Source organism: Egretta garzetta, unplaced genomic scaffold (genome assembly GCF_000687185.1).
Source record: "Egretta garzetta isolate BGI_Z169 unplaced genomic scaffold, ASM68718v1 scaffold36, whole genome shotgun sequence".
NCBI lineage: Eukaryota > Metazoa > Chordata > Aves > Pelecaniformes > Ardeidae > Egretta > Egretta garzetta.
In genome coordinates, this window is record NW_009259975.1 from 404,161 (window position 1) to 413,944 (window position 9,784).

A 9,784-nucleotide genomic window follows, 5' to 3' on the forward strand; every position below is an offset into this window, starting at 1 on the left:
AGCCACTAATCTGCAAACGTATTTGCAGTGTTTACATCTTCAGTGCTTTTAAATGATAGCTTTCTCTTCATTTACATCATTCCAGACATGCACACCTCAAGGGCTTGTATCAAAAAATTGTCTCATCACAAAATTATCCCTTTTTTTTCTGAAAAACCTACAAGCTGAATTCAATGTCACTCACTGGAGCAGCTCCATATTGACTTGCACAGATTAAATAAATAACCAAATCTTCTACCTTTGCCCAAAGCAGCAAGGACATCGTGCTATAGCTACTCAGAATTTGTTTGGTAGTAAAGCAGGTGTCAAATATCTTTCATTCTATTCTGGCCAGTCTTCACTTTTTGTCTAACGAAGTGTTTTACCTGTGTGAGCCATGTTTTCATGAGTTTTCTATATGCAAATAAATAGTGCTTTTTTATAAATAAACTTGAAAACAAAAAGTGGAACGATGGTATTTGACATTAAACTCTTGTCCTTTTTGCTGTCCATTACCACTGTTTTTCACTGCCCCATCACAGTGACCAGTCTGCGGGAAGACTTTTTATCACTGCAAGACCTTCTGTCACATTTTGTATGAAGGATGCAAAATAAATCAAGCGCATTGTGTTCAAAAAGGCCTTGAAAACAGACTGGTCTCTAGGAAGTTAAATCCTACCTGGACCAGCTCCATCATGGCTAATCAGAACTTTCTCCAAGTCTCCCAGTGAGACAGCCTTTATGCAGAAAATATCCATCTGTGGAACCATACAAGGAAAATTATAAAGGTCTTGAACACAGCTATTGCTTTGACTATAACAGTATAGACTAGTTTATTTTTTTGCTTTTTTTTTTTTTCAAAATGAATATAGGTGTCTTATATTGGTCCTAGTCAGTCAGTGAGGATCTTTTAAAGCTTCCTAAGGTGAATAACACTTCAAAATTGCTCCACAGAGACAGCGCTCAATTTCTTTGGCATGACAAAAGGGTCAGTTGCAAAGAATTATTTGGTCATCTCTGTACTACATTTTCTAGCCTTATCTGCCTCACTGAGACTGGAAAACATACTTGGGAATAAGGATTTAGAACTTGATCCTAGAATTCACAGTGATCTGTTCAGGAGAACAAAAATGTTGTTGTTACCATTTCATCTATATGTGCAATATAAATAACCAAGAGTACTCAAATTCTACTATGAAGTGCTCTCAGTAAATGACTGATACAGCAGATAAAAATTATTCATATGACGTAATTCTGGAAGTAATTTTGAATAAAGAACACATATAAGAAAATGGCAAACTGCTTGAATAAAACTTGTAAATAAAAAGATATTTCCACTTGTTGAAGAAACAGTTTTCTAGCCATAATTTACTCTTATTGATCACAAGTAGAATTGTTTTTACTTCACCTGTCCATGTCGAAATTTTACATTATTATTCTTAGATGTATGGAGCTTCCTTTTGCCAGCATCTCCTCTTGTCCCAATGAGGTTGATATAAACATCAGAATCTGTTTCAGCACCAAGTTTAGTGCCTGTGTATACATGGACCTCATACACCAACACTAAAAGAAGAAAAAACTTGAGATTATTCTTGTAGTTTGCACAAGATTCAAAAGCTTTCCCATCAAAATTTTGCCAGAAGAATGTACCGACTTTCAAGTTTGGAAGTAGCAACAGCCATCCATGCATTTGTCGCTTCCAGGTTCAAATCTTGTACTTCTCTACACAAAAATATGAAAATACCAAGCTTAAAAAAACCCACATTATGCTGAGTATAGCTATGCATTGCTCAGCAAAGTGGCCCATCAAGCCAGTGTTCCCCAGTGCTCCATTTTCTTCTGTCACTCCCTGTTGAGTATTCACGATTTCAGGACTTAATTTGCAAAGTCTTTCTTGGCAAGTTATCTGGAGACCTCCTAACTGTGCCTAGTCCTGGTCTCAAACAATAGCTATATTTCACTGCTACTAAGGCATTTCCAACCTCCAGATTTGTGCAAAACAGAACTTTCCGGGTGGATAACCTTCATTTCATCTTAAAAGGAGAATAGCAATCATGAATCCTAAGGTTTTTAGATTTTCACCTCACACACAACAGTGGGTAAGCAGATGAATGGTTTCCCTCATCTATAAAAAATGTACACTCAACTTGGTTTTGAAGGTTTCAACATTTATCACTAGTGGATGCTAACACTTTTTAAAACAGCTCTCAATTTAAATATATTTACAACTTTTTAAAGCCTCTCCTCTTACTCTAGGCCAAAGTCTTACACACAGAAAATATGCATTTACCTTCAGGAATTCTGGAATCTAATTCAGAGTTACTGCATTAATGTATTTTGCACCACACTATTATCTTTATAATTATCCAGCTATGCAAACTTCTTTTGAAAAAATTATTTGCAGTAATCACATACTATTATGTTTCAACTCAGTTTTTCTTATTACAACTTTTTAAAAAAGTTTTCCTGTTTACATTTTAATGGCAATTTTTCCATGCAGTGTTTCTATTCTAATCACAGCTGGACATTTCTGCTGTTATGTAGTAGATCTCAGAGGAGATTTCTGTTTCACTAATGGGTAATTTTAATAGTTCTTGGGAGCGAAGTGAGGTAGCAGAAGCCCTAACATAGTTAAACACTACTCTTAAGAAGGAACTAAGATGAAAACAGAAAATTGTAACAAAATGCTCAAAACTGGACAATATTTTACAAAAACTAATTAAAATACTATTACTCTTATACGACCAAACAGCTAGCAGAACCTGACATTTCCTCAAATTTTAATTCACTGGACCCCAACTCAGCAGAGGGACCTGGACAGGCTGGATCGATGGGCTGAGGCCAACTGCATGAGGTTTAACAAGGCCAAGTGCCGGGTCCTGCACTTGGGTCACAACAACCCCATGCAGCGCTACAGGTGTGGGGAAGAGTGGCTGGAGAGCTGCCTGGTGGAAAAGGACCTGGGGGTATTGGTTGACAGCCGGCTGAATATGAGCCAGCAGTGTGCCCAGGTGGCCAAGGCAGCCAGCTGCATCCTGGCTTGTATCAGGAATAGTGTGGCCAGCAGGAGTAGGGCAGTGATTGTGCCCCTATACTCAGCACTGGTGAGGCCGCACCTTGAATACTGTGTTCAGTTTTGGGCCCCTCACTACAGGAAGGACATTGCATTGCTGGAGCGTGTCCAGAGAAGGGCAACAAAGCTGGCAAGGGGTCTGGAGCACAAGTCTGATGAGGAGCAGCTGAAGGAAGTGGGGTTGTTTAGTCTGGAGAAGAGGAGGCTGAGGGGAGACCCTCTACAACTGCCTGAAAGGAGGCTGTAGTGAGGTGGGGGTTGGTCTCTTCTCCCTGGTAATGGGAAATAGGATGAGGGGAAATGGTCTGAAGTTGCGCCAGGGCAGGTCTAGGTTAGACATCACGAAAATTTTTTTCAATGAATGGGTTGTCAGGCACTGGAAGGGGCTTCCCAGGGAAGTGTTGGGAGTCCCCATCCCTGGAGGTATTTAAAAGATGGGTAGATGAGGTGCTTAGGGACATGGTTTAGTGGTGGAATGGCAGTGTTAGGTTAACAGTTGGACTTGATGCTCTTAAAGGTCTTTTCCAACCTAAATGGTTCTATTCTATCCTATTCTATTCTATTCTATTTATTCTATTCTAAAACTCAGACATCATGTCATCCACTATCATTGAAGAATAGCTATTTCTGATTCCCAGTGGAGAAGTAAAGTAGTAAAATAATACTGCAAATACTTAAGGAAAAAAATAGCCCGACTTATATTGAAAGATAGGAAGGAAATGTTGATGGATAGACTGTATGCTTAACCAAATCGGAATGTTTCTTTTAATCTATAAAATTATCCTAAACTGGCAAAGATAGTGTCTCCAACTCTTCATCACTGTTACCACCGTGACTCAAAATAGAGTGGTGTCCCTTGATCAATTTTATTCCAAGCATTCACTGCAGCTCTCGCATCCATGCATTAGTGAACCAACACTTAGCCTGTGACATAAAATTAATCTCAATAATACACACATCTTCAAAAATTTGGCAGAGCCTTATAAAAACTAGTTTCAAAGTTTTTAACACAAAAACATCATGTTAAAACAAATGGTAGATATAGACGGCAAGTAACAAAGATAAAGGTATCTGATAATTAGCACGATTAAGCTATATATCCAAATGACATTCTATATCATAACTCTTAGTATAATCACACCTGTGTGCGTATTAGCAACAGGAGAATATAAACCAAACAAGAAACTTTTCAAAGGACAGAGGATAAGGGGTGACAGCAAACTGTGAAAGGAATCATAGAATCATCATAGAATCATAGAATGTTTTGGGTTGGAAGGGACCCCTAGAGGTCATCTAGTCCAACCCCCCTGCAGGAGCAGGGACACCACTAACTAGATCAGGTTGCTCAGAGCCCCATCCAACCTGGCCTTGAATGTTTCCAGGGATGGGGCCTCCACTACCTCTCTGGGCAACCCGTTCCAGTGTTTCACCACCCTCATGGTAAAGAATTTATTCCTTATATCTAGTCTAAACCTACCCTGGTTTAGTTTAAAACCATTACCCCTTGTCCTGACACAGCTGGCCCTACTAAAAAGATTTTCCCCATCTTTCCTATAGGCCCCCTTTAGGTACTGAAAGGCAACAATAAGGTCTCCCCGCAGCCTTCTCTTCTCCAGGCTGAACAAGCCCAGCTCCCTCAGCCTGTCCTCATAGGAGAGGTACTCCAGCCCCTGGATCATTTTTGTGGCCCTCCTCTGGACCCGCTCCAACACTTCCATGTCCTTCTTGTGTTGAGGGCTCCAGAGCTGGACGCAGTACTCCAGGTGAGGTCTCACCAGAGCAGAGCAGAGGGGCAGAATCACCTCCCTCGACCTGCTGGCCACGCTTCTTTTGATGCAGCCCAGAGTACGGTTGGCCTTCTGGGCCGCCAGCGCACATTGCCGGCTCATGTCCAGCTTTTCATCCACCAGCACCCCCAAGTCCCTCTCAGCAGGGCTGCTCTCAATTCTTTCTTCCCCCAGCCTGTACTGATACTGGGGGTTACCCGACCCAGGTGCAGGACCATACAACAAAGCAAAGAGCCACACTGATCACAGAGGGGCATATTCCTTCAGAGTGTGGAAGGAGAGAGGTCACATCTCCAAAAGAAAACCTAACACCTATATTCACCTGTGACCAGCCATTTGAATAATAGGGCCAGACTACCCATGGAGCAACGCACTGGGGATTAGTGAAAGCAGGGACATATCAACATGAAGTCTTCTCCATGTTTCTACATTCTTACCTTTCCAGTTTTGAAAAAACAAAACATCTGTGGGAGCTAAGGCAAAGGTATGGACTGTTTAAGTTATGACTGCTTATATACAAAGATTGATATCTGCATTACTTACACCTACAAGTAATTTCCATGAACAACCCAGCAAAATTTAAGTAACTAAAAGCACGATTTTAAAGCATATTCAAGGTCTTTTATAAGAAGCCTTTTAACAATAAATGATTGCAAGAACATACCAACGAGTACTTTCATTTCTGGAGGGACACCAAACCAAATGGATTAAGTACAGGACACACCAGAACAGAATAAGAGATAATTGTAACACAACACAAAGATATTAACAGATAAATAAATGACAGCTCCTTTTGTAGCACCGTGCATCTCTGTGGTAACCAGAAAGATGATAATGATCTAATCAAATACAGCTTTCTATTGCTACAAGCCTAAATAAAACAGTCTGAAGTAGAAAACATGCACATGTTGAAATGTAAAGAACTGGAAAATATTTTTCATAGCTCCTTGTGTCTATACATCTCTCACCATCTGGAAAATGTTAGATCTGGCATTTAAGCTACACAATCTGCATTATTTATAAAGGAACCTTCTTAACAAAAAGACCAGTTTGTTCTCTAAATTTTTATACAAACTAACAATAAGGTCTACTATACTAGGATAATAAATGGAATGTTCATTTCCCTTAACTTGAGTGCATGTCACAATGCATTTTATAAGAAACACACAAGAAAAAATAACATATTCTCCAAAATAAGCTGTACATGCTTACTTAGAACATGCCACTATGGAGAAATGCTTGGAGATTCATATAAGCATTCACTATATAGATTGTGGAGGTTAAGTTTTTTCTGTACAGATGGAAACCTGAGCACAGACCAGCTTGAGCGGATGCAATTTTTTCAAACTTTGTCAAGCAGTTCCTCTAGACTGCAGAACAGCTACAAAAGGTGCTAGTGTTAATGGCTCCTGAGCTACAGCCTGCTTAAACATAAGAACAAGAAGGATGACGCCGCTCTGTAACAGAGAAGACCAGGTGCACCGGTAGTTTGATGAGCACAGGGGACAGATACAACCAAATCTGGAGAACAAATCTACCAGTCGAATGTACTGCTGAGATGGCGAGGCTCACCATATGTGACATTTGCCTGTTTGTAGCTTTCTGCATATTGTGCACAAAACAGTTTTTTGTGTATCAAATAAAATAAAAAGACCCTAGACGTTATGTTCCACCTCTATGACTCTGATTTAATTCCCTTTGAGAAAGTGGCCTGCTTTAAGGCCCCCACTGCTGCCACATCTGAAATGGAGACCTGCTTCACCTTAGTAAGAGCAAGGCATCCCAACGCCCTGCGAATTGGAACTCTGCAGCCCGATCCTCTATGCTGTGGTAGCAATTTCATTTTACTGCATGCTGATTTAGTGAAACTAAACCAGCTGAACACTTGGGTGACAAAGCAGAGGGGTAGGCCCATAGGCAAAAAAAAGGAAAGAAAAAGTTGAAAGTTGTGTCATAGAACCAACCAGTGAACAGAAGTCAGGGAATACTGTTTCAGCATTATGAGGGACCTGTTAGACTCACGTCTAGCCATCCTTCTAATGTGGGGCACATCAAAGGAATAGAAGAAACACGAAAAACGCAATAACTTTGATAAAGTATATAAGAGGATTAATTAATACAAAACAGCAGGAAAAATCTCAGCTAGCACTCACTAAAAAAGGAAAATGACCTTTCAGAAAATAAGTGATTGAAATCTTCAAATTGGTAACAGAGTAACTTTAGATAAGCTCCATAATCAAATAGAAAACTCTGGGACATGGACACATGGATGAAACAGTTAAAAAAAGGGAGGTAAAATGTTTTCAGGCAAAGATAGGGAGCTTCTAAAGGGCTCCATGAAAGACAGATGTTAAAGCAGTATAATGACTATGTTAAAAAAAAATGACATATCAAAAGTATCAAAAAACACTATAGGAGTCACTGAGCAGTCAAGTGTACAAATACCAAATTTATACTTGCTCAGTCCATAAAAATGCTACTACTGCTACCTCTTGAGATGTCATGAGACTTCAGGTGTTTTTTTAAGTCACAACTCCAGCTTCTGGCATCTATTGATAACATGAGAACACAAACTATGTGGAATAAAGGGGAAGAGAGAAAGGAAGTGTTGTTTCTCTGGTTAGGAAGAAAAAGTAACCTAAGGGCATACTAAGGGCAACAGAATGTAAATTTGGGAACCCTTTTTCCCAGACTTCTTATTCTGGACATCTGAATCAGGGTTTCCAACATAGAAGGTTGGTATATTCCTGATCATTCACCAATGGTAAAAGTTAACTTGGCCCCAATCTGCAAGCACCGTATATAATTCTCATTTGCTTATGAAGGAGTAATGTACAGAATTCAGTGACTTATGACATTTTCCTTTCAAAAATATAAGCAGTAAGCAAGCATCCCAGGACACTTTGCATTAGAGACTAAGTTAATATTTTGATCTGCTCAGGGAGAAGAAGAAAATAATGCTAACAGAATTAAAGAAGAATTTATTGGTAAGAATAAGAAAATGAAAGTTTTCACTGCAGAAATATTGGTCTTTTTCTGCTTCATATAAATTACTGTCCCATTGTCAGTTCTTTTCAAAGTAATTCTTCTAAAAGAAAAGTACAGTCATTATTTTAGAATTCTAGTTAAGAGCAGATGAATTAAAGATAAATATACTTATTACTCAAAGTACATTAGATAAGCTTCCTCTGCATTACAGCTGTCTGAGCCTAATGACACTGGTGTGCCTACAACATCACGTTAGTTTGAATCAAGAAACTGAATCCCCTGGTTGGCCCTCCTTGCTTTTTTCTGGTTTGCAGCAGGGAGTGGTTTTACAGCAAAGAAATAGCTTCTTTTTGGATGAAACTAAAGCAGTGGATATGTTCTGGGAACACAATGACAGCGATCTTGCCACAAATTGGCAGTCAGTCCATGGGAACAGACTAGAAAAAGCACGGAGTAACTTCCCCCTAAACACACATAATGAGGACATTGGCCCCTCAGCACCAACTGCTTCACTGCACAGATCCGCTCCCATCGGGCCGCTAGTGTAAATAGACAAACTGGCCTAAGAACACAAAATCTAAAGAGATAGTAAATGACGTACAACATTAAAATTTTCAAACGGTTTCTATTCAGTCCCCCCTTAATGGTAGTGGTCCAAGATATTAGAACAGTGTTACGCAGTACTGCTCCAGGTCCTGCCTTTTTCCCATACCACATGCCTGCTTGAATGGCATGGTCATTTTGGCTTGATTTGCTGAACAACAAGATTGAATCTCTGTCACATGGTTTTACCATGCAGTATTTACTACCCGGTTTGCACAAATAGTGTTTGGCATTTCGCCATGACAGGAGGGTAAAGAGACAGATTGGTACAGTGTTAAGGTTAAAAGGGAACAATTTCTTAATGGCTGATAGTGGTTAAGAGGCACTATCTTCCTCAGAAGTGGTGCATATGTTATTTGAGAAGACACAAACACAAAAACACTATCAGGTGAAGACATTTCAATTAGAATTGCAGTTCTCAGGCTTTCTAATCTCCACTTCCATTTACTCCCGCTATTTGGAGCAATATTCTAAAAAATGTAAGGGAATATTCTTCATAACATGTAAGAAAATGATCAGCTTTGATCACTATCACTCACTATTGATTAGTAAGTGAACACACTTACTAATCAATATTACAATAGGAAAGAGAAGCTTGACTATTTATCTCAGTAGTTGGTGCTTCCTGAGTAATTAAAGAGCAATGCAAATTTTGTAGAGATAATGCTTGAGTCATTACTATTTGCTTTGGTCACCTTTTGCACTATTTCAGTCAGTGGGCACGTTCTAACCTTTCTGTATTTGCCTGCACATTTCTCCAAGTGGAAAAGAAATCTAAATCTTTCAAGCTGGAATTTTTCCTGCCTCATCCTCAATATTTGTCCTTTCTCTCGAATCAGTACAGATATTTTTTTCAATTATGTGAACAACAACAGAGCAGAATTCACCATTTATATTCTCATTTGGAGTTTATATTCACCTAAACAGAGCAGTAAGAAAACTCAACACTTCTTGTATCGTGCACCCCTTTAGCTCAAAACTTCAGCCATATCTGAAGATAATCCATGTTAGGTTGTGTGATAAAGGATTTCTGCACACTCACAAAGGAGTATAGACAGACATTGGCAGGGGGAGCCCAAATAACACCCTTCTCTGGCTTCTCCTAGACCCATCACAGGAGCCACCAACCCATCTCCACAATCACAGAGGCACAAGGGCAGGTGGGAACCCATAGCAAGGACTCAGAGGAAGGGACACCCTCTCCCAGCCCTTGCAAGGGCTGTCCCCGGAGATTCTCATGCCCAGTGTCCAGGCATGAAACACATCGCAATGAGTCAATGCTGGAGTATCTATCGGACTGCTGGGGTTTGCTGCCTAAGGGTGTGGAACACAGTATGGGACACAGGGGAAGAGC

General features: G+C 39.9%; 1 protein-coding gene across 1 annotated transcript in view; it reads right to left on the reverse strand.

The window, feature by feature from the left end:
- The window catches only part of RP1 (RP1 axonemal microtubule associated), a 180,939-nt gene that overhangs the window by 85,215 nt on the left and 85,940 nt on the right, over window positions 1–9,784 (reverse strand). Inside the window, 2 exon segments of the mRNA XM_035895877.1 lie at window positions 659–737; window positions 1,388–1,542. Of these exon segments, the coding sequence (XP_035751770.1) occupies window positions 659–737; window positions 1,388–1,542 (234 nt within the window).